Here is a 26303-nt window from a genome sequence, read left to right as displayed (position 1 = left end):
GCCTAAAATAGAGCATGTCACATTTTTTTTTAATGGTGGTGAAAATTTGAGCAGAGAATGGGCTTTAATGGTTGCGGTTTCTGTGGTCAATTTTCTACACACAAAAACGTGTGCAATAGCGCTTGTGAGGAGGAGGCCTCAGGCCCTTCTACATAGGCCGAGAATTTCATGATTCTTATTTGCGCTGCAGATTTGCAAAGGGCAGAACTTTCTGCCCCATGTGAAAGAAACCCTAGGGAACATGCACACAGACGATATTTGTGTCCGATTTTCGCACTGAAAAATCAGTTAGAAAATCGGTTGGCAATATCATCCATTCATTTCAATGGGTGTATGCAGATGTTTTTTTTTTTTACAAATGGACAAATCACAGCATTACGTATTTTTGTGTGATTCATGGATGAAAATAGTACATGTCAATGTGTGCTGTTTAGCACATCAGACAGCACATAGACGGGATATCAATATGCTGTTCAATTCAAGTTGCACCAAAGGATCTCAGGCGCAATTTTTTAAAAGCCTGTGTGCATGTACCCTTAGGCTGGTTTCACATGACTGTAATACAGATCTGTAATATGGACGTGTTACAGATGATATTGTAACTGTATATCATTAGTGATTGAGCTGTATTTGCCTCTTGATTTACTATCATTTTTATTTCCTACAGATCAGCAAATATTGATCCATATTTGCCTAATAGAAAATATTATCAATGAATGCAAATACAGAGGCACATACCTCATGCAGATCAAATAATGATCAGATACTCATGACAGAGATGCAACCCAACTGTACATTAATAGCTTTCCAGCTATAATGGGTGTATTTTTCATGTAATATGGACAAAAGTAGCGCATGTTGCATTTTTAAAAAACAGCTGTGAAAAATACACTCATGTAGATAGATACATAAAGTTACACTAACTCCATGTTATGGTCCACAAAACATGGACCACATACAGACTAAAACTATGCTAATCAGAATACAACCCAAGGCTTCTTACACACGGACTACAAAATCTCTCTACAAAATCATTGCTACAAAACCCATGTATGTGAAGCCCAGGGTTTCCAATTGGTTCTTTCACATGAGATGTTTTGTAGCCTGAAAGAACCCATTGGAAACCATGAGCTTCACATACATGCATCTTGTAGCAATGATTTTGTAGAGAGCAAAACATGCCTTAGGCTGGCTCCACATGGACAATCGCGATTTTGCCACAAGAATATTGCGGCAAAATCGTATCTTCATTCACTGCGATTTGTGAGTGTCAGCAAAGCTTTATTTGGAGAATAATTTTGCATGACATCGCTGCTGCCCGCGGTAAAATCTTGCTATTTTTAATCGCATAAATCTATGGGACTTTGTAATGTTAGAAAATCGCATCACAACGCGCGTTTGTAGCGTTGTGATGCGATAAAATGAAGCCTCCATAGGAATTCATAGGACATAAAAAAATCGCACATCGCAGAAAGTTATAGCAAGCTATGATTTTTTTTATCCCCTCAACATTGCATGAGTGAAAACATCGCAGATGGGAATGAAATCATTGTAAATCATTGGTTTCATATTCTGCTTTTTTACTGACTATCGCAGCAGGTGAAAATTGCACAATTTTCGCGGTGGCTAGAGGGTCTCTATCATGCGTCCGAGCGGTTCTAGCAGTCCAGGCACTACTGGACAAAAGTTCTGACGTTGTCCTAGATCACACCATGGTGATCTACACCCCACATTATATACATGGTATCCTGACTCAGGTAAGCCGTAGACATCTGTCTTTTGCCAGACAGATACAATGTAACTTGCAGTGCATTCCTCCTCGAACATCTCAAGCCAAAGGTGCACCACCTTGAATCTAGCCACCTTACTTCCATTAGGTGACGTAGATTCAAAATGGGGGAGTAAGTACAGGGGATCAGTTGTTTTACAACTCCCTGACTGACGAACAGGAGGCATTTGACATCGGAAACCAGTATGACTGTGTGGCCCTCATGGCCCAGGAAACGGCTGGGTTTGCGCATGTCACAGACAAGCCCCTGCAGAACCCCCAGTGTGAGCTGTTTGTGGATGGATCTAGATACCTAAATGACGAGGGAAGGTTTGTAACAGGTTTTGCAGTGGTCACACAACAAGATGTCCTAAAAGCAGAATGCCTCCGCATGTCTCAGGACAAGAAGCGGAATTGCAGGCCCTCACTGAAGCGTGTAGAGTGGTAGAAGGTAAGACGGCAAACATTTACACTGACTCCCGGTATGCATTTGGCATAGCTCAAGATTACGGCCCAACATGGAAGGCCAGACAGTTTTCTTTTACCTCAGTAGGACAGCCAATTAAGAATGGTGCAGCGGTGCAGAGTCTCACGGAGGCCCTACTTCTACCTGACAAAGTGGAAAGCTCACACCAATTCCTACACCAGAGAGACAAGAGGCAACGCCATCACAGACCACACAGCAAAGGCAGCGGCCCTCAAGCCATGGAAGAAAAGAAGAATTTAACAATAACTTTGGACTTTGACTAAACTTTGGATTTTGATAAAAAGTTTGGACTTTGATATGCTAAAGACTTTACAGTTACAAGCCAGCAAGGAAGAAAAAGACAAATGGACTAAATATGGGAGCAGCAGAAATGGGACGACGTATGGCGAACAGTCAACAGCGCTTGCCCACCACGGTCCCTGTACCCCATGATGGCCCAGCTGATGCCCGGAAAAACGCACCTCTCAAAGCAGCAATGACGTCGACGCTTGAACGAGGACGGGTGGCTCCTGGGTTTTCTGTAGCTGCTGCATCATCTGTCCAATTTTGCATGATCTTTGCCGTAAGCAACAGGGCAGAAGTAAATTTGCCACATAACACTTGCCTAGACCACTCTACCCATTTCAGGGATTGCAAATTGGCTACACTCAGCTCCCACTTGTTGGGAAGTATGAATATGTGCTTGTTGTTGTTGATTTCTTTTCAGGTCGGAGACCTACCCTGTTACCAAAGTAAATAAGCAGGTAACCGCACAGAAGCTCATGAATGAGGTAATCCGCAGATATGGGGTACTAGAGACAATTGAGAGTGACAGAGGTACACATTTTACAGGTAAAGTGATGCGAGAGGTGATGTCAGCCCTTGGAGTGGAACAAGCATTTCACACCCCATACCATCCGCAGAGTTGAGACAAAGTTAAAAGACTAAATAGTACGCTTAAAGGGGTTGTCCGGCCATAAACATTAGGTCTCATTACTTCTGTTTGCCCAATACAATGCACTTTATAATATACATTGTGCATTGTAAATTAGGCAAACAGAAGTTATTCACTTACCTTTTGGAGTGCCCCCCCCTGTGTTGCTCCTCGGTTGCCATTGGTTCCAACAAGTCTCTTGTCCTCTTCTTGTTGGGCCAGCTCCAGGTGTTCTCTGCACGGGGACGCGCTTCTTCTACTCCGCGCATGCGCAGTAGATCTCCTTCTGCCGGCTGCTTCAGGAAGCTCTGGTCTGCCTGCAGGGGACGCGCGGCCGCGGGATCTTCAGCTGACAGGTAAGGGGAGTGGAGGAGGGGGAGTGGAGTGGAGTGCCAGTCTCTCACGGGGGAGGGGTGCTGCGAGCTGTCAGTAGTCAGAGGTGAGGGTGGGGAGGTGTAGGGGTGACAGACCTGTCAGTCGGTAGTCCCGGGATGGGGGTGAGGGGGAAGGTGGGGGAGCTGCTGGTCAGAGCTGTCAGCCAGTGGGGGGGGAGGAGGATGCTGCTGGTCGGAGCTGTCAGCCAGTGGGGGGGGGGAGGAGGATGCTGCTGGTCGGAGCTGTCAGCTGGTGGCTTGCGGGGGGGGGGGCTCTGCTGGTCGGAGCTGTCAGCTGGTGGCTTGCGGGGGAGGGGGGCACTGGAGGGGGACACTGGGGTGCATGTGTGGAGGGGGCTGTGTGTGTGTCAGTCATGTTTGGTGCTACTTTCACTTTCAATAGCTGAGGATCGCGATTCTCTGCTATTGAAAGTGCTGCTACAGATCACGATCCTGCTAGAGCTGTGACAGCTGTTAGCAGGAGATTCCTTCATCTCCTCAGCATGTCCCCTCATTACTGGACACTGTGACAGGGCTGTCCCAGTATCCAGTGATGAGGGGACATGCTGGGGAGATGAAGGAATCTACTGCTACAGTTGTCACAGCTCTAGCAGGAGATCGCACTGCTCTCCCTGCCCTCTTATTGCTCTGAATGGGGCCGGACGGCTGCCGGCTCCATTCAAAGCAGTGAAGCGTGCATTTGCATTATGACGCCGGTCCTCCAGTCATGTGACCGGTGTCATCGGGAGCGCGCACGCTGAGGAGAGAGAGGCAGCAGTGCTTCATAGGAACTACCCAGCGGCGCCATCTTTGAAGAATTCTTCAGGCAAACTTTATAAAGGGAAGAAAAGGAATGAAAAGGTAAGCAGAATATCGATTTTTATGGGAAAGACTGTTGTTTGTGATGCTTCTACTCCACAGGGCATTAATGGGGGGAAAAAAAATCAGTTTGGGCGGCAGACAACCCCTTTAAGTTAAAAGAAGTGTTGTTTGGCTCTATGCCCAGATTGGAGCTGTATCATCCACAGACCCTACAGCAGGGCTATGACATAGTAGCCGGGTATGTAAAGCACCTGTGTGACCAACTACCAGTAACCCAGAATCTAGTCTTTTTCTCCCATTCCAGACCCAGACAACCTAGAGGGATCTCACTCCCTACAACCTGGAGATTGGGTGGTCGTAAAGAGACATGTCCGGAAATCCCTAGGGCTGAGATTCAAGGGACCCTATCAAGTCCTGCTGACCACACCTACTTCAGTAAAGTTGAAGGAACTGTTGCTTGTCTTGAGACTAATGGGACTTTTCCCGCCCTACTTTGCCCCCCCATGAGAAGGAAAATGAAAGACATTTTGTCTATTGATGGACTTTTGGACTCCTCACTAAAGACATTTTGCTTATTGATGGACTTTTGGACTCCTCACTCCATGCTTCACCCTTATGAGAGGGTGCAAAAAGACAATGCCCAGAACTACTTTGTTAGACACCACCAAATACTGGTATATGGACTGAACACCTCACAGGTGAAAGACTGTTGGACTTGTACACACACCTGGTGCCACTAGTTTTCCTAGTTTTCCTTTCTTGGCTGTTCCTGTTCCGTCGAAAGAACTGTTTGCATGGACAAATGAAAACTCAGAAACCAGAGATAGCTGGTGGGGTAACACATTTAGTTCCTTGAACCCTGTCAATTGGTTTTCTGGTTTAGGAGGTTGGTTCATGGGGATTCTACAGAGTATATTACAAATTGTGATGATCTTATTATGCATATATATAGCTATAAAAATTGTAATCTCATGTGTTAACAAATGTAGTGAAAAGGCTTTTGCTAAACTCTAACCCAGATGGACTTTGGGACCACCACATGACTTTAGGGAATCAGGCAGGAGCCGGCACCACTCGGGTGGAGTGCCTCGCATGATAGTGGACCCTAGGTCCAGAATGGGGGATATGTAGGGGGTTAATTTAGTTGCTAGGCTATCAAAATACGAATAAATAGTTTAAATACAAAATGTGTTCTGGTTAGGGAAACAGGTGGTTGAGAATGGACTTCTCTGAAGCTGTTCAAGGTCTCTCTTATCTAGTGAACAAGAACATCCTGTGTTCTAAACTAACAAGATGTACTGTCTCTACGTCTCCTTTTGCTTTACAATAGCTCATTAAGAAGGAATGTATCCTTGCAATTATTTGCTGACCACAAGATAAAGTCCTTCCTGCCTGGGCAGTGGTCTATGGTCTTTATAATCCAATGTATTTTTTTCAATAAACTAGAAGCCATTTTGATCACACTCTGTGTTGTCAGCGTGTCTTCTCCGAGCGCTCGTTGATTGTTTATACTAATTTGGACCTAGGCAACATTAGCATCTGGTCTCTTTTGAAAGGACCCCCGACACCCGTGTGGAGCCAGCCTAAGGATTCATTCACACATCCGTATTTTGGTCCTTGTGCAGTCCATGTTTGCAACACGCTTCACACAGATGGTACATGGATCCATTGACTTCAATGGGCTTTTTCACACATACGATTCTTTTTTTTTTTCACAGACTTACAGTCCATGCAAACAATCTCAGCATATCCTAATTTTGTCCATATAACGGGCTTGGACAGCATATGGATATGTGTCTGTGTGCTGCCTGATGCGAGTTGCACCTGAGCGCAACTTGCACATGAAGGCCTTAGTCAGACGGGCGTTTTTTTGCACGATTTGCGCATGCGCATGCGTCCGGCGATTTTTTAAAACCATTGCTTTGCAATGGTATTGGACACATGAGCGCTTTTTATGCGCTCGTCTGATAAATTATAGAACAGAAATCGCAGATCGCACCTATCTGCGATCTGCGATTCCTGTTCTCTTCTCTATATGCGCTCAATGGGGCCGGCGGCAACAGCGCCGACCCCATTGAGAACATATAGAAGACAAATCATTCTTCTCTGCCACAGCTGGAACAGCTGTGGAAGAGAAGAACGATGTTTGGCCATTGAATTCAATGGAGCCGGCAATACAGCCGGCTCCATTGGAAGCAATGGGCTGCCGGCGTGCGCGGGATGAATTGTCGGGAAGGGCTTAAATATATAAGCCCTTCCCTGCAATTCATCCAGAAAAGTGTTAAAATAAAAAAAATATGAATTCATGAATGGGTGTGAGTCAGACCTGCCTCTGATTGGCTCAGCGCTGAGCCAATCAGGGGGCAGGTCTGACTCACACCCCCTTCACACCCACTGCAGGCCGGCCGCGGGGAACTCCGACTGCCGGGAGCAGGTGAGTATGTATAGTTTTTTTATTTTAACACTTTTCTGGATGAATAGCAGGGAAAGGCTTATATATTTAAGCCCTTCCCGACAATTCATCCCACACTCGCCCGCAGCGCATTGCTTTCAATGGAGCCGGCTGTATTGCCGGCTCCAGTGAATGCAATGCGCTGGACAGCTCCGGCCCGTTTCTAATGAAACGCGGCTAGGAGCAGATTTTTGGGCGATTTTCGGGCAGCGGTCACGCGATTTGCTGATGCGCATCCGTCATGCGATCCGCAAATCGCGCGAAAAAACGCCCGTCTGACTAAGGCCGAAGTGTGAATTGCCACTTTTTGGAGCAGTTATTTATGGAGTTTTTAGTGCATTTTTAAACACACCAAACACACCAAAAAAGTATATATGAAGAAGATCTTAAAGCCAAACTAGGGCTCCTGTCCACGGGCGGGTCAGACCCCACATGCGGAATTCCACAGTGGAGTTCAACCCGGTGCCCAGCCGGTGACCCCTGCGTACCTGTCCGGCGTCTTCCCTGTGCTGCGGATATGCATGTGCAGTACAGAGGAGATTTTGAAATGATGATTGCAGAATGGCCTCAGGATGGACAGCTTCAATTGACTTCAATGGAAGCCGTTCGTGCGTAGCCCGCACAAAATCGTTCTTCTCCACGAGCAAAAAATCTCAATCATTTTCCACTCGTGGGCAGGAATCCAGCACTGGACTGCGCACTGCAAATCTGTCCGTGGACAGAAGCCCTTAACTTTTTTAATCAAAACAAACTACTCTGTGTGAAGCTGGGCTCATACAACTGTGTTTATTTACAGGCCGCGCGAGCACGCCACAGTTGCACAATAACATAGGTACTTGCCACAGTCTGCCAATCCCAATCCACTATCTTGGCATGTATGAGAGCATAATATGTGTCAAGAGAAGAAATGCCATGATTTTTTTTCTCGTGAGTAATACGCAAGTATGAGTGGCCCAATAGAAATCAATGGGCTACTGGCTTGCCATATTGCGCATACGATGCGCAATAACAATACGTCTGTGTGAGACCGACCTGAGCCAGTTATAATGGGGATAGGGCTGGGGGAAATACAGCAACAGAAAACACAACATAAACGTCCATCAGTGTTTTCTCACTTCATAGCCTCAGTGGAAGTGACTTCATGAGACAAACATCTTGTTTTCGGTTAACTAGGGTCATGTCATATTTTTTGAGGCTATTCATGTGATTTGTGCTGTGAAAATGCTACATATGATCCATCCATGAAGGCTCCATTTCATAACCGTTATAATAGCTCCCTTTATGGTATAATGTATTTCTGAGCGAAGGAAATTCACATACTTCCTGTTGGGTCATCTATTGGTTGGCAGCATGCAAACCTCTTGCCGAAATGTAGCATTTTTTTTTACATTTGTACTCGAAAAGCACCCACCACATAAAGGAGGAAGAGCTCAGAACGAGACAGTGGTAAAGAATTGTGATCTACTTAAGAGAAGAAAGACTATGAAGAAGAGCAAATGTCAATGCTGCACAATGAGGTAATACTTTAATATAAGCCATTCACTATGAGTATGGGTGGACTACCGGTATGTAGGATACAGGGATGTTATGTATTGTATTTAGAACTGGAAGGGTTAGAGACAATTGACAAATATGTGAAATGTGCAGTGAAATTGAATGCAGTCATTAATAGGGCTATGTGTCCAACCCTACTGTACTCCCAGAATCTTAATATGCAGAACTGTGTAAAGGTTTCTGGCAGGTGTGGAAAAAATGCTGCAAAGTAAAGATACTTTCAAAAATAAAAGCTTTAATAGTTAACAAAATGTAAAGTGAATAAGCAAAAGAAAAATGTAAATCAAACCAATATTTGGTGTAAGCACACTTTGTCTTCAACACAGCAGCAGTTCTTCTAGGTATACTTACACCCAGTTTTGAGAGAGCTCGGCAGGAAGGTTGTTCCAAACATCTTGGAGTACCATAGATCTGTGGATGTCGGCTTGCTCAAATCCTTCTGCCTCTTCATGTAATCCAAGACAGACTGGATGATGTTGCGGTCCGGGCACTGTGGGGCCATATCATCACTTCCAGGACTCCCTGTTCTTCTTTACGCAGAAGATAGTTCTTAATGACATTGGCTTTATGTTTGGGGGTGTTCTGCTGCTGTATAAATTTGGAATCATTCAGATGCTTTCTATTTTTAAAGAAAATTCTTACTTTGCAGCATTTTTTCCACACTTGCCTAAAACCTTTACACAGTACTGTACATAATACACGTTTAATAAAATGAATAAATTGTACAGGTTGTATGCACATCTCTAATGTAACCCTCACAAACCGCTACAGAACATTTAATATATACTTTCTACAGTGACCTTAATTAGAATTGTATACGAATAGGTGAATCCCATTCCAGGTCAGTCCATGTGTTGCTTCTGTTTCAGTTGCATGGCATCCAGATTTGGCAGTGATTGAATACATAAATATGCACTTCCATTCATACAACGCATTCCTGTTTTCTGCACATTTATAAGGCAAAGGGCATTTTTTCAGAATTGCAACATTTTTTGGGAATTGCAGCATGTTCCTCATGTGTTCTTTTTTTTCTTCACAAACCTCAATAACAAGCATCCACCATAAAACATAAACAGGTTGCTTGTCATGTTACTTATTGCTAAATATTTTTCTAGCAAGTATTAGGCCACTTTCAGATAGGCCGCCTGCAGACGGCCGGGTCGGATCCCGCTGCGAGACCCGCACAGAAATAGAACATGCCGCGATTTGTTTTCCGCGTGTATTTTCACACGGACAAATCGCGGCCGTCTGCATAGGATTGCGTTTTGCAATGCAATCCTATGCAGGCATCCAGGGGCGGAAATTCTGCGGGAAATCCCGCCACAGAATTTCCGCCCGTGTGCAGGGGGCCTTAAACATATTCTTATTCCATATTTGGTCCATGTGTTATGGCCCATAATATGGAGCTATTGAAAATCTATTGTACTGTAGCTAGTCACATGGATGTATTTTAATGGTTGTGTTTTTAAAATGCAGCATTTGATACTTTTGTCCATTTTAGACTCAGTATTTGCATTCATGGTAATATTTTTTATTGGGCAAATACAGATCAATATTTACCCAGTAAACCAATGACAGCAAGTATGGAGACACACAAATCAAACAATGATGAAATACTAATGGCGTACAGTTGCAATGTCACCTGTTACACCTTTTTTTTGCCAATGTAATGGTCTATTCCCATGGCCATATTGACGGTCTGTGCGCTGTCTATGTATTTCACAAAGAACACAAGGGCCCATTCACATGGTCACATGGCGAATCACTGATGGTCCGTGTGAGAAAAAAAAACCAAAACACTGCATATCCTAATTCTGCCTGCTTTCGTGGATGGGAGCAAGTGATGGGTGGGCCTCCGAAAAAATCAGACAGTGTGCAGACGATTTCTGTGCTGGTCTGTTTTTTGTGTCCAAATTTCTTAGTTTAGACAGCCTTGTAAACAGGCAGCCTTAGAAACAGGCAGTCTTAGAAATAGTAACTATTTTTTATTCGGAAAGAAATAGTAACATTAGTGATACCAACACACGTGTCCAAATTTCGGACGGAACACAAGAAGTATTTTTTGTATTGACTTTTCTCCACTTTTAGGTACCACTCCTTGCTTTAGCAAAAATTTTAAAAAATGCAGCAAAAAAGGCAGTACATAGTACTGGTTCACTAATTCAAACATGAAAGCTTGCAAATAGGGCCTTTCATGACTCTCTAAGTAACTGACCGAGTATACATCTCTATAAAATTTCTAGATTGGTATCCTATAGGTTACTGCCTACACATGGCAGGTTAACCTTCATTTGAAGTATACCAGTCTTATGCTAAAGCGATCCGATAAAATACTATCGACTGGGGTGATTTGTACATTACTATACCATCTTTGGTTCAAATTGAACTCGGAAATAGTAAATTACATCCGACTGTACTAACTCAACTATCTCCTGATGACCCACTTTCACTAGCGGAGAAACGCGTTGAGAGAGACTATAGGAGATTACATAGTACTTAGGAAAGAGCACGATAATGCTCAAACTGTAATCACAAGAAATTACAAAGTACCACATGCTGAGTCTATTGACTGTTATACAGTTTCTAATTGTCTTTGGAAGGAACAGATGTGTGCCCACTGATCACTTTAATGGGCTCATATCCTCCCCTCTTTCCGAATAAAAAATATAAGAGACTATGAGTACTTAGACAGCGGTAATAGAATACGTATCAGTACAACTATACATCGTCTGCTCTTTAATACCTACTCACAGTCTCTCATATACCATTCCCTTTACGACTAAACGGATAAGTGAAATAATCTACATGTAAGACTTATCCTTATTGTCAAACATAATAAGTGATACAGGATTGAGCTGATTCAGCCTATCAGAATATCCTGACACAAGTTCACTTCACCAACAGTGAATGTCCTTATAATTCAAAATTTCTAGTATGGGAATGGGACTTTAAGAAAGGAATTGATCTATCCTTATCCGAGTTCTTATCAATTTTTGATAACTTATACCACTTTGCTCTATAACCTATTGGTATATGTTGTTCCCTCTTGACAACTTTTGAAGAAGAGGGAACTAATATAGAATACAAGTGGTAATAAGTCTCCAATGAGACTTGGATACTCAGGGGTTTTTGTGTAGTGCCCTGTGTCTGTTCAACACGTTTTTATGTATAACTAATAAAAAGATATTATTTTAATCTTGTCTAAACTGTGAAGGGCTTCTAGTTTGCAATATTAGACTTTTCTGCCTCTGTGACAACATATGCTCGCCGCTATAAAGCATAGTTGTGCCTGAGCAAGGTAAAAAGACCCTCTTAAACTCCTTTATTGACTTCACCATCACCACGACCTCAAGCAGAGAGTTCCATAGTCTCACTGCTCTTACAGTAAAGAACCCTCTTCTATGTCGATGTAGAAACCTTCTTTCCTATAGACCAGGGTTTCCCAAAGTGGGCTCTGCAAGAGCTTCTCAGGGGCTCCGATGGAGGGTCTAGGTCCCCACTCTACTCACCACTGTAGTAGTGTCTGGATAGTCTGTACCGAAGAAATCAGCATGTAAGACCTGCGGTCGGCATAGCAACGCGAATCACATGAGCCAGCTCCAAATTTGCTGCAGAATTTACAGTAGCTATGGCAGCAAAGTGGATGAGATTTTGATCACACCCTCTGTCCTGCTTTCTTGGGGCACCACAAGAAACTTTTGCTTCAAAAAGGGCTCCATAGCTGAAAAAGTTTGGGAACCACTGGTCTAGACGTATAGGATGCTGCCTTGTTACAGCCACAGTCCTGGGTATAAACAGATGATGGGCGAGATCTCTGTATTGTCCCCTGATATATTTATACATAGTTATTAGTTCGCCCCTCAGTCGCCTTTTTTTCTAAACTAAATAATGCCAATTTTGATAACCTTTGTGGGTATTGTAGTCCGCCCCCTCCATTTATTTAGTTGCCCGCCTTTGTACCCGCTCAAGCTCTGATAACTCCTTTCTGAATACTAGTGTGCAAAATTGTACACAATATTCCATATGTGGTCTGACCAGTGACTTGTAAAGAGGAAGAACGACATTCTCATCATGTGCTCATAGACCTCTTATGATGCACCCCATGATCCTATTTGTCTTGGCAGCAGCTGCCTGACACTGGTTGCTCCAGTTAAGCTTACAGTTCCGCAGCATTTTTTTCACTCCTTGAAGACACACCCTTAAACAAGAAATTCAGCAAGAAGTTCCGCAGAATGCATTTCCTAGTTAAACATGCAACAAAATCCACACTAATTGAGAAAATCTACATCTCTGCTGCATCCTGTAGAAAATTTTGTGTCATGTGAAAGGTCCCTCACAAGTCAAAAAACTTGTATTCACATGTAAATGATTAGAGATGAGCGAGTACACTCGGTTAAGGCAGTTACTCGAGCGAGCATCGCTCTTCTCAAGTAACTGCATACTAGTCAGAGCAGATTCGGGGGGCGGCGGGGGGGGGGGGAGTGAGAGAGATCTCTCCCCCCCCCCCCCCCACTACCACCCACCGCCCCTCCGAATCTGCTCGGACCAGTATGCAGTTACTCGAGAAGAGCGATGCTCACTCGAGTAACTACCTTAACCGAGCGTGCTCGCTCATCTCTATAAATGGTGGAGATGTGGATAAAACCACAACAAAACAGCATAAAAATAAATTGTATGTTTTTGCTAAGGTTTTTGTTCTGGTTTTTACAGGTAAAAGATTTACACGGCGGTTTATGTGGTTGTTTTAATAAAAAAAATGCTGTGGTTAGATCTTAGCTGGAAGTCAACAGGGAAACATTAAACATAGTAGGACCAGTTTTTCTTCCTGTGGTGGTTTCCTCACGTTGTTTGGCTCTCCGGCATTGCTTTTCAAATACTTTCAAGCATTTGTCATCTGTCTATTTTACAGACAGCACACAGACCCATTATAGCATGTGTCAAACTCAAGGTCCACCTGCTAAATCCTGCCCACCACATAATTTATATGGCCCTCGTCAGGTCCGGATGGAGAGGCATCGGCTCTCCACTTTCGCCAGAGGATACAGGCAGCGCTTGGCAAAGGATGCCATCCTTGATTCTGAACTTGGCGCGCACCTCCACGCCATTCTGTTCAACAACTCCCCTGTGGTGGCACTGCTCTGACGGCCCTACCCAGGGACCCTAGCCTTCTTACAAGATAGGAAGCCCCATGCTAAAGAGGTGGAAGAGGAGAAACCCCATCAGAGTGCTTAGAGCTCCGTAGCTGTGTTAACGAGCACTTACATTTAACCCTTTTCAATCCAATGTGTATCCTGGTTTTCCTAGGGAGCTTACTCTTTTTCTGCCATTATACAATGGCGATAAATGCTGGGTAAAGCCAGTACTGCATGAGGTGACACGTTGGATAGGATCGGACAGCAGAGAGGCTGGCAATATACAGTAAGAGAACCCCGACAGACGTGTTCCAACATCGGAGCTGTACAGCCTTAAATCATACTGTCTTAAGATGTCAGACAGTGGATTGGAAAGGGTTAAGGCTCATTCACACAAGCATATGCAGTTTTGGTCCATGAAGTGTGCAGCATTTTACAGGCTGAAACTGTGTATATTCACAGTATATTTTAACCTTCTTGCATTTTTTGCACATGCATTCACTGCGTTTTTCAAGTGCAAAAAAAGGCAATAAGGTCCAATAGATTTATCCTGCCTTTGTGCATAAATATTCAGTGAATACACTCATATCATGCATATTCACTGCGCATTTACATAATCCCATTGATTTTAATAGGGAAATTTCGGTCCGTAATCCAAACCAAAATAGGACATTCTGCAATTTTTTCCATGCATGTAAAATACACATTTAAAAAATGCATGTCTGAATACCCCAATGGAAATCGATGGGGTATAAGCTGTCCATACTACCCACATAAAATATACATATGTAATATTAAGCAGAAATATGACGGTGTGGCAATTAGCCCTTATAAATGGCCCTTTGAAGGCAATGATATAGCCCTCGCTGAAAATGAGTTTGGCACCCCTGCATTATTGCAAATTATACTACACATACTTCTTCAAGTAGACCAATAGCCAACGTGAAAGAAATCACTGCCTGTCCTATTCTAGTACATATCACAGACTATAATCAGACATGCAGTGTTCACTGGCCAAGGGGATGCATACGAATGTGCTGTCTCATGTGCGCCCGGAAATCTCACTACTCAACGTATCCACATGAGTGTGTCCAACCTTTGTGTTAAAAGCGGGTTGTGCGTGGAAAACGGGCATATGTGACATCCATATGCATTGTGAGTGTCTGTTTTCCCTTTAGTGTGTGATGCATGTATCATGTTTTTTTGTCGCACACAAAAAAAAATGTAAGGAGAACCCAATTTTTCTTCTAGAATTGTTTATCAGTGATCAGTGAAAAACTAAGAGCACGTGGATGTCTTCTGTAGGCACATTTGGCTGACTTGTAATTTTTACTGGTATCATTTTGGTGTACATACAACGTTTTGATCGCTTTTTATTCTACTTTTTCTGGGAGATGGTGTGACAAGAAAAACACAATTCTGGCATTGCATATTTTTTTCTGATGGCCTTTACCTTGGATGAATAACATGAATACATGTACGGCAGATGTCAGGAAGGAGTTAAAAGGTCTGCTGTCTCTAACACCATGTGCTCCCTTTTCCTCAAACTTAACCTCTATAAAACTGACTTCTCGTCTTTCCGCATTCCAACCGACCTCCCCTCAATATCTCCATTCCAGTGTCTGGCATCATAATAACCCCCAAACAGCATGCCCGCTGCCTTGAGATCACACTGGGCTCTGATTTTTCTGGCCGGAACATGCCATCTGCACCTCAGGAATATTGCTAAAACTGGCCGTTTCTCACCACAGACAAGCTAAAGACACTCGTTGTCGCCCTCATACATTCCCAACTCGATTACTGTAATTCGCTGCTTATCGGCCTTCTCCACACCAGACTCTTCCCCCCTCAATCCATACTAAATGCGGCAGCTAGACTCATCTTCCTATCCAGCTGCTTCTCAGATGCCTCCACACTACGCCAGTCGCTGCACTGGCTGCCCATGTATCACATAACTCAATTCAAACTCATCACCCTCATCCACAAAGCTCTCCATTGCGCCGCGCCACCGTATATCACCTCCCTCTTGTCTATACATCACCCAGCTCATACACTATGAGATTAAACGCTTCTCTAATACAAACCTCACATGCTCGTATCCAGGACCTCTCTAGAGCTGCACCAACCCTCTGGAATGCACTACCCCCAAAACATCCGGACAATCCCCGACGCATGGAACGTCAGACTCGCCTTAAAAATGCACCTGTTCACGGAGGTATACCAAATTTCCTGATCCAATCCCCCACAACATGCCCTCTGCCCCTCCCTAAGGCTCCCCACACTTTCCACTTTGCCTATCATATACATCTTCTGCCCCTGTACCTCCTTATCACCCCCCGTTATGTTTCCCAATTACTACATACCGTAAGCATATTTTTGTAGTATTTTGTGCTCCCCCGTGCCTCATCTCCTGCCCCTGTTCCTCCTGTGTCACCCACACCCTGTCTCTCTCCAAATAATTGTATACCTCATGTAATTGTCGTACTGTTTTTGCTCCCCCATGCTTTGAAAGCGCTGGAGAATAAGTTTGCGCTATACAAATAAAGATTATTATTAGCACACACTACACCGACTCCAGCACAATGGCTGGAGTCATAGAAACCAATATGACCATGTGAACTAGTGCATAAATGACACTAGTCACTGACTGGTATCAGTGGTACTAATATACGGAGAGCACCACAATTTATAGTGAGCAGATAACTGCCTACAGCATAAATCTGAAGCTAAACCCTAGCATTAGAACTCCCCTGACATGTTTTGCCAGACCACTGGCATCCTCAGGGGCACATGGAGCTGTAGTTTATATGTTCAAACTCAAACTATATAATTTTGTTTTGCTGTGCAGCATATCTGTTCTTTTTATATCTTTTTGAGATGAAATTATATATGTGATCAATAAAAGTTTACTTTTGAGGGGATCTACTCAGAGTTGTTGCTTCTGGCAATTTTTTCTTGGTTTTGCAATTAATTAAAATATCATATTAATAATCCCAGAAAGGGAACGCTGTTAGAAAGAAAAATATGCAATGCCAGAATTGTGCTTTTTTGGTTACTCTGTCTCCAAGAGAAATATTGAATAAAAAGCAATTAAAGTGGTATGTACCCCAAAATGGTAGAAATAAAAACTACAGTTCGCCTCATAAAAAAATGAGCCCCACAAAGCCCGAATGGTGGAAAAATTAAAAAGTGATGGGGGTTAAAAGACAGAAAGCACTTTATAAATTTGGTATTGCTGTAATCCTACTGTCCCACAGAATAGAGATAACATGTTACCTTTACTGCACCGCTGTGTACTAGTGCAATGTTACTACTGTAACGTCCTGTGGTTGCATGTGTCAATTTCACATTCTGTGCGTCACAAAAATGATCCAACAGAAGCATTTCAGGAATATCCTTGATAAAATGTTCCCACAACTATACAAGACACATGTGCACACAATGTTGTTTTTACCACGTTTTTTAATACAAAAATGATGTGGTGGATTCCCAGCTCTATCATTTAATAATGTGGCGGCAAATAAATGACCATTGTTTACACAATATTACGATGCTTTTATGGGCCTACTTGACAGATTGTGTAATATTGCAACTTTTCCAGTTAAGGCAGATACTTCTTTTATCTCATACAAATATAAAACATCCTAGGACCTACTGTCATGAGAGTAAGGAGACATCTAGCCTCCCTTTAGCAAATGATATTTCAATGCTTTTTATTAGCATTACCAGAAGTATCCTCTTGTCATAAAGTGTTTTTGAAAACATCAACAGCCTGATCTCTGTAAAAACAAGTACAGATAGTCCCCGACTTGCGAACATTCGACTTGCGAATTTCGCTAGTTGCGAACAATCTGTCCTGCACAGTATGATGTAATGCTATGGCATTACATCATGCTGTGCAGGGACCGGGCAGGCTTCTATCAAGCCTGATAGAAGCCTGTCCGGTCACATCGCGGTTGCTAGGCAGTCGGGGGCCTTCTGAAAGGCCCCAGGGCTGTCTATGCAGAGCGCCTAGCAAGCCGTGCGCTTGATGGGCACTCTGCATAGACAGCCCTGGGGCCTTTCAGGAGGTCCCCGGCTGCCTAGCAACCACACAGCGTCCCGCGATCTCATCGTGGGATGCTGTACGGGCCCCCTGAACGTCGGGTGCAGGCTGTTCTTACAGCGGGCACCCGGCGGCAGCAGTTCCGACGAGCCGCGCCGCTCGGCGGAACTGTTAACACTCTAAATACCGCTGTCAGAGCGGTATTTAAAGTGTTAACAGTTCCGACAAGCGGCGCGGCTCGTCGGAACTGCTGCCGCCGGGTGCCCGCTGTAAGAACAGCCGGCACCCGACGTTGTATGGAGCGGGATCCACCCGCGATCCCCTCCATACTACTACTTGTTCGACTTGCGAACAAAACGGACTTGCGAACGGGCTCCCGGAACGGAACCTGTTCGCAAGTCGGGGAGTAACTGTACAGTTACAACTAGGAAGTGGTGCCCTCTGCTGGTCATATACAGCAAACACAGAAAAATCAAAAAAGTGGCAAATAATGACCTCAATGTGTGACCCTCATGCACAAAAACTTATCCACATAAAGCCTCCTGCACACTGGTGACAGTGGATGCAAGAATGCCTCACATCCAGGGGTTTCCCCTGAATATTGCTCTCGCAATCTATGGAAAACCCCTGCAGGGATGCGAGGCGTTTTCATGTGAAAACAGCCTCGCATTCCTGCAGGGGTTCTCTTCATCCCATCGTCTTCGATGGGGCGGCAGCGGTGCTGGCCCCATTGAAAGCAATGGGAGAAGACTGCGCTCCTAGTGACGTCTGCAGAACATCCACAGCAAATTCACCACGCATTAATTTGCTTTCCTCCACCAAAAAATTATATATATTCAATAAGGCAAGCTTTATAATGCAACAGGCTTAGATACAGTGGATCAGCTTTAGTATACCTCTAAATTATGCAGTTATCATGTAATATACTCAATTACTGGCTCTACACAATGCTTATTGCAGCGCAGTTACCTCCAGTCATCACATGTGACATTATCCCTTTTTGAAACTGTCCATATTTGTTTTCTTTTTTCACCACTAACATCTCTTTCAGTCATGACTTATCTCTGTAAACTCTCCCTATTCTACTGCTGCAAACGCTAATCAACGTTTCAATTCCCCAACAGTAGTAGGGAAGGGACTTATTCCGCTGCGTTTTCACCTAATTTATTTATTACCCCCCCACCAAACTGGGTACTCATTTTACCAACCTCAGAAGGATGGAAGGCTGAGTCAACTTTGAGCTGGCTACCTGAACCAAGCAGGGATTGAACTCGCAACCTTCAGGTCGTGAGTGAGAGCTTAGGACTGCATTTCTGTTACCTAAACACTCTGCGCCTATGCGATATATCCTAAATGGTTATTGTTAGCAATCCTTTAAGAACCAAAAGGTAGCAGGTATTTCACAGACTCACTCACTCCGGTGTTGATGTACTGTATATTGAAAGTGCTGAAAACATGGCATCATTGTATCAAAATTTGTTATATCATCACAGTTCAGTAAATATAATATAGATACTAATTATTGTTTTAAAGGGGTTGTGCCAAGATGGCATCCTTTGTCCACTGCTCTGGCCCCCTCTATGTCCCAGAGCGGAGGACTACTCAGTAAGAGCAGCTCCCATGCTGGCTTACCTACTGCTGTCGTATTGTTACAGATGACCAGTCATGTGAATGGCCATCCTGTAACACTACATTTCCTCTGCAGCTAGTACTGCAGGGGAAATGTCAGGCTGACCACAGCTGTCCCTGACAAAATCATCCCAAACCCTAGATTGTAAAAGGGGTTATAGATCTTGGCTCAACCACTTAATTCATCAATTAAAATGTATTTTGAATTTAAAGGGAAACTGTCACCAGGTTGGTGCCGATCGAAACACGGGCAGCATGAACCCGGGACAGATATGCCCATTCAGCCCATGTATGATTTATTCTGAAGTGCTATTGCATTTCAGAAACAGAGATACTTAGAAGTTTGACTTGGAACTCGGCTTTCAGAGCTCCAAGCTAATGAGAACTCATCGGGCTCTGCCCGCCTGCAGCATCAATAGTGAGAGCTCCTCTTCCTGCTTGTGTATAGGGAGAGGAGCTGTCAGTCTTGATGACGTGGGTGAGGAGAGCCTGACGCGGCTGGCCACTTTGACTCGGAGCTCCATTCCAGCTCAGCTCTACGTAAAACTTCTAAGTACTGTATGTTTTTTCTTAAAAACAGCAGCGTTTCAGAATAAAAAATACGTGGGACAAATGGACATATCTGTCCCCAATTTGTGCTGCTCCTGGTTTGGGCAGCATGAACCTGGTGACACGTTCACTTTTAATCCATTTACTACATAATTAATAATGTCATGTTTTTCTCCCATAGTGTTTATAACCAGTGCCTCGAATAACAAGTTGGAGAAGTCAACAACTTTACAATGAATCAATGTGGCACTGACTCCAATAGTTCTACAAGATGTTCCACCCAAGGAGTAGACATCCAGTGCTACTTGATCCTGAAGAGCGAGACACAAAAAATCTTAATTGCAGTTATCTGCATCCTAATGGGCTTTCTATGTATCCTGGAGAACACACTGGTCCTCTCCATGATTTTCACCTCTTCCCGTCTCAGGAAAAAACCTTCCTACCTATTTATCAGCAGTCTGGCTACAGCAGACTTATTAGCAAGCCTTATATTTTCCTACAGCTTTGTTGACTTCCATGTCTTTCATGGTGCTGGTACTCCTGCTGTTTTTTTATTCAAACTTGGTGGCGTCACCTTGTCCTTTACAGCATCACTTGGAAGTTTACTTCTGACTGCATTTGACCGATATATTTGCATTCATAAGCCATCCACATATAAGGTAATGGTGACCAGAAACAGAGCACTCCTGGCATTGACAGTAATGTGGATCAGCACAACCATCATCTCATATCTACCTCTCCTGGGTGTTAATTGCTGTCATCTTGAAGTTACCTGCTCAGAACTGTTTCCACTGATTGGCAACAGGTATTTGTCAAGTTGGATTGTATTAGTAGTGACACTTCTCTTTGCTATTATATTCTCCTACAGTCATATTCTCTGGAAGGCACACCGCCATACAAACTATATGAAGAAGCACAATATACAAGCTGAAAAAGGACAAACCCGAGTGAGATTGGACATTATATTGGCCAAAACCCTAGCACTTGTATTAATGGTGCTGATTGTCTGCTGGAGTCCAGTCCTCATTCTTATGATTTACAGCCTCATTTACCCGCTGGATGCAGAAATCAAGGCGGTGTTTGCTTTTTGTAGCACTCTTTGTTTAGTCAACTCTATGATCAACCCAGTAGTCTACGCTCTACGAAGCAGAGAGTTAAGACGCAGGTTCATCAGAGTCCTACAAAAGCTGAAATGTCTGAAGAAGCCCTCTGGTAGTCAGCAGGAAGCAGATGGGACTGAGAAGAACATGGCTTTTGAGGCCACCTGTGATGACACAGTTTGTGATACTGAAGTCAGTATGCAGCAAGGATTTGCTGAATCGCTGTCCTGACAGTCTCTGCACAGCCCTTCATATGATGATTTTGAATGTTTCTATAAGATAATGAAAAAATTCAGACTGTGTACAAAATAAACCTAATTTCACTATTTTCATCACATTATTGGAAACAGGAGGCATTAGTATCATACAGGAGGTCCAGCAAATGAAGGGCTCGTATCCCATTGGCATGAATTGGCCTATTACATGTTCACAGTATTTGCTCACCTGTAGTGGAAGAAGAGTAGAGTACAGATTATTCAACGTTCCAACATCTTCGGGATTACTTTTTATGAGTTCCAATATATTCCAATATATTTTACAGCATTAGGGCTCGTTCACATGAGTATACTTGCACTGTGTATTACGCACATATGTAGTATGCAATGAATAGAGCCTGTTGATTTCAATGGGTTCGTTCACATGAGCATGTTCTATCATGGTGCGTATTGGATGTGGGTCAACATGCAAGAAAGCTGTGTATCCGCTGCATACTTACACGCAAAATCAATGCGAATGGATAAACGTGCTGCAAATCGTATTTTCATAAATGACTTTGTTTGCTCAGTTTTGTGGGTTACTCAGAGATTTTTTACACTGCTTTTTTAACTCATTTCTAACTCTTGACATACAATCACATACGTCATAAGTAGGAAGAGGTTAAAGTAAAATGGGGTACATTTACAGTAGCTGTGCCTGCACTATCAGCGGTGGGTGTTAGCTGTAACATATAGCTGACACCCTGTTGCAATAGCTGGCATAGAAGATAACTAAAATGTAACCCCTTAAGGCCTCATGTCCACGCGGAAAATCAGGCCCGATACGGTTTCTCCATGGAGAATCCGTAGCGGGTCCCTCCTGCCACGCGGTACATGAGCGCTGAAAATAAGAATTACTCACCTCTCCAGATCTTCCCTTCTTCGCGGCCTGATCTTCTCTCCGTCGCTGCCGGATCTTCTGTCTTCGGCCCGGCGGATGTGCTCGGCACGCCGGCGCGTGCCGCCAGCATGCGCCGGGCACATCCACTGGGCCGAAGAAAGAAGATCTGGCCGCGAAGAAGGGAAGACCCGTACCATCCGTAGCAGGTAAGTTTAATTCAGGTGCGGATCTCCCGCGGATCTGGATGGGTTCCATAGGCTCCAATAGAAGCCTGCGGGAGCCGTTCCCGCGGGAGACCCGCACCTAAATGGAGCATGTCCGCATTTTTTCCTGCAAGCGGGACCCACGCCTGCAGGGAAAAATGACATCCGCAGGTATTTAACTACCTGCGGGTGTCTAATGCATCCCTATGGGGCGCGGATCCGCGTGCAGGAAAAACGCTGCGGATTGTAATTCCTAATTTGCCCGTGGACATGAGGCCTAAATGTCATGATCAATAGTGACCACGGCAGCTAGGGGATTAGAAAGAGAGGCTGTCACCCCCAGGGAAGCTCCACAACACAATTGAGGGGTGTTGATGGATTGTCATGGCAGCTGGGGGCTATAATGAAGATCCCCGGGTCTGCAAATTTTGTACACTTACTAGGTTTTGCCAAAGGCAGGACCCAATTAGATGCCTATGACCATTATGGAGACTGGCATAATACATTGCAATACAGATGTATTGCAGTGTATTATATGAACAATAAGAGGACTAAAAAAAGCTAAGAAAATTTTTTAATAAAATGTTTAAAAATATTTAAAATATCACTGAGCTGTAAACAAGCTGTGCATAAATCAATAGTGCAAGCACATATAAGAAACTGTGTAGTACACCTTACTGAGAAAAGTGCTTGTTTGTTCACTTATCACGCTCCTTTGCTCCTCCCCTTCCTAAACTGTTCACTCAACCTGAAAAACATCTAAAACAGCTCTCTGACAGGTCAGATTACATGTTGCCCATAGACATAAAGAGAAAGGAGGAGAAGCAGAGAGACACACTAAAAAGCTTCTTCAGCTAACAATGAGAGTTCATTCACAAGACCGTATCTGTAAAACGCTGCAGGAGTCCTGCAGCATTTTACCGGTCTCTGTGACCTGGCAGAGACTGCATATGGCTGCGAATGCACTGCGCATGACCGCGAATTTCACGCACGTAGTCATGCGCAGTGTGACTTTGTTTTTTTAATTCAGCTACTTTTTCAAAACTGAGATTGCGTATGGATCGCTGCCTATACACAATGGATAGGGCTCACGCTGCGCAGTATGTGGCGAAATAGAGCATAATGCAATCTTTTTCTTGCACGTGAATGGATCAATGAAAGCCCATTTACTTTCACCGTGTGTCACGTGGCCGTGCATTGCAGCTGTAAAATGTGTCGAACTCAAGCTTGTGTGAATGAGCCCTTAGTGATTTACTGTCTCATAGCTACTGGAATCACATCTAAACTTCTCATAATTTTCTGTCTTCTGTGCTGCTGCAGCTTCTCTGTAAGAAATATTGATAGGGGAATAGTATCTCCTCTTCTTTCAAGATGCAGTGTATGGGAGACATAGTAGAAGCTAGTCTTTACCCACCAACTCAGCGAAAACGGAGAAATATAGTGAGAAAAACTGCTAAAAATGCAGAATACAAGTTCTGTTATGGCAAGAAAGGGTGCTGCTCATTATGTACACAGAAGACAGCTTATTCTGAAAAGTCACCTGAAAGCTTATGTATGCTTAGAGAAAAATAAAAGCAATAAAAAATGCATTATGTAAATAAGATATAAAGACAAAAAGTACATATATCCACATATTTGACTCTGCTGCATCTGTAATGACCTGAACTATGAAATTATCATGTTATTTAACCTGTATGCTGAATGACATAAAATTACAACTATGCCAGAATTGCTGTTTACTTTTATGCAGCCTGACCAAATAATCGCAGCATGCTCTAGGTATGGTGTTTGGTTTCAAGTCTTTCTCATTGACTTGATGCCTTTTTTGGAGTCAACCTTTCGTTTTTTTTTCATAACACAGCTCACTCTAGATCTGGCGTTTTGTGTTTTTTATAGGCTTTTCTATAGGAAGTAGAAAACGTTTAAACAAATCAAGTAAAACAATATGAGTGCCACCTGAGTAAAGCTTTTTGTAAAAAATGCATGAAAATCTTGACGTTCTTTAAAAGTCCCCTAACAAAGGGTGCAGGAAGGAAGCTTAATCGTGGAAAGTCACAAAAGCATAAAAATAGCTATACAAATTTGGTGTTGCCGTAATGATACCGACCAGGACAACTAAGGTTACTTATCACTGTACATAGACGCTGCAGTCGAAGGGCTTATTCACATGGACGATTTTAATGTCCGCTTTCTGTCCAAGATTAAAAGTGAAAGAACTTGGACAGAACTGAGACCCATTAAAGTCAATGGGCATATTTATGAAGCTGTGTAAAAGACAAGCCGTCTTAGTTGCCTCTGGCAACCAATCACAGCTCAGCTTTTTTTTACGAGAGCAGAAAACAAAATGAAAGCTGAGCTGTGATTGGTTGCTAGAGGCAACTAAGACAGCTTGTCTTTTACACAATTTCATAAATCTCCCCAATGTGTGTATTGACAAGTGCATTGTTTCTACATCATCCGATGGTTTGTGTAAAAAAAAATAAATTGCAGGCATATCATCTTCTGATGTGATTCTCGGACCAGAATTGCCCATTCAAGTCAATGGGTACATTAAAAAAAATGGAACGTGCTCGCACGACATATGTGTTGTTTTTTTCACACACCCATTGACTTGGAGCTTATTCAGATGACCATACATCAGTCGGGTTTTCATGCCGGCCGATATACGGTGTCCCTCTCTGCAGAGGGAGGAGGTTGGAAGAGTCAGGAGCAGTGCACTGAGCTCCCGCACCCTCTCCGCCCCTTGCCACTATTTGCAATTGGAGGGGTGGGACAGTATACAAATTAATACACACCAGTTCAGGCAGGACAGTTGACTTGAGGTCAGGGAGGAGACACAGGATGACAGTCCTACAGTCTATATTATCTGTAAGGTACCGCTCCTAGAAGGGGAACACTCCGGAGGAGAATGGGGGTAGGATCACTCCACAGACACTCACTTGATTCAGCATTTGGATCACTGCACAGTGGACTCTTCTCTCCACTCAGCTCACACTCAGATGAAGGTTCCTGGGATAGGGACATCAGGATACATTTCCTCAGCCTCCATTCTCTTCACCATATGAGGGTTGAAGGTACCCCCATGTGGCCAGCACTCACACTACTCGCACTATCGTTGAAGATCCTGGACTCCCACACCACACCCCGAACTCTTACATTTATAGGATACAAACATCTTGTGACTAGACAGATATTGATACTTTACCAGACATATCCCAGCCACTTTCAGACATTAACCTCTCATATGCTGCAGCTGTGCAATACTAATATTTTAAAAATTAAGAAAGAACCTACACTCACCCAATTATGTAGCCACTGTTTCCACTGCAGTCCGTCCTGATGTTCTTTGTTTACTTGGCTGCAGCGATGAAGTACCCGTTGCAGCAATTATTGATTTGAGCGGTATACAGTACTAGATCACTAAGACCAGTGATTAGCTGCAGCGGTCAAGGAGGATATATATCACATCATCACTGCAGCCAAACAAAGACTGGGGGGAAGGAACGGAGGGCCTGCTTTTTTTTATTTTATCACAATTCCTGGCGACAGTCAACTTTTTAAAATATTACAGACAACTCCTTTATAAGGGTTTCCTGAGCTGAATAAAAAATTGTCTTGGCAGGTAATAGTAGAAAATAAAACAATAAGGAGTGCGCACCACAAAAATGGCTCCTTGCTCTGCATTCCAGAAGCTGAAACAGTAATGTCACCTTTATTGTTCACGAGATGCTGCGGCCAATCATAGGCCTTATCACTGCTGAAGCCATTTATTGGGAGGCCATTTATAATTTATGCATTTATTTGATTCCTGTGATCCTATATATATATATGTTTGTGCATATTACATGTAAAATAATAAAAATAAGCTAACACAAATGTATGTCGGGAATTCCTTTCTGAGCCTTGTTTTCATCTTTACAATGCATTACTCTAAACATAAAGTATAGACATTTCAAAGTAGAAAAAATCTTACTTGTTTTGCATGTTTCTGCCCAACCAGTGAGTGCCGAACCCACACACGACGGAAAGATCTGCCAGCAGATTTCATTACATACTAGCTGATGTACCCGGCTTCCCTCGAGTTATTTTGGTACTGATGTTTACCTGTTCCAATGGAAAATTTTATGAAGTGGTGGTTACTTCAGAGGAGCGTTAGATTTCCTCAGACTGCATGTACAAG

At 43.5% G+C, this 26303-nt stretch overlaps 1 protein-coding gene across 1 annotated transcript; it reads left to right on the top strand.

Moving 5' to 3' along the window:
* Positions 1-8200: 8200 nt before the first annotated feature.
* Positions 8201-25990, top strand: CNR2 (cannabinoid receptor 2). Its single transcript, XM_066575070.1, has 2 exons — positions 8201-8333; positions 19907-25990. Exon 2 carries the CDS (start codon positions 19959-19961, stop codon positions 21054-21056), a length of 1098 nt encoding a protein of 365 aa, XP_066431167.1. The 5' UTR covers positions 8201-8333; positions 19907-19958; the 3' UTR covers positions 21057-25990.
* The last annotated feature ends 313 nt before the right edge of the window (positions 25991-26303 follow it).

The sequence above is a fragment of the Eleutherodactylus coqui genome, chromosome 1 (assembly GCF_035609145.1).
Source record: "Eleutherodactylus coqui strain aEleCoq1 chromosome 1, aEleCoq1.hap1, whole genome shotgun sequence".
Classification (NCBI taxonomy): Eukaryota; Metazoa; Chordata; class Amphibia; order Anura; family Eleutherodactylidae; genus Eleutherodactylus; species Eleutherodactylus coqui.
The sequence above is the reverse complement of the archived record's forward strand: the minus strand, read 5'-3'. Positions and strand labels throughout refer to the sequence as shown.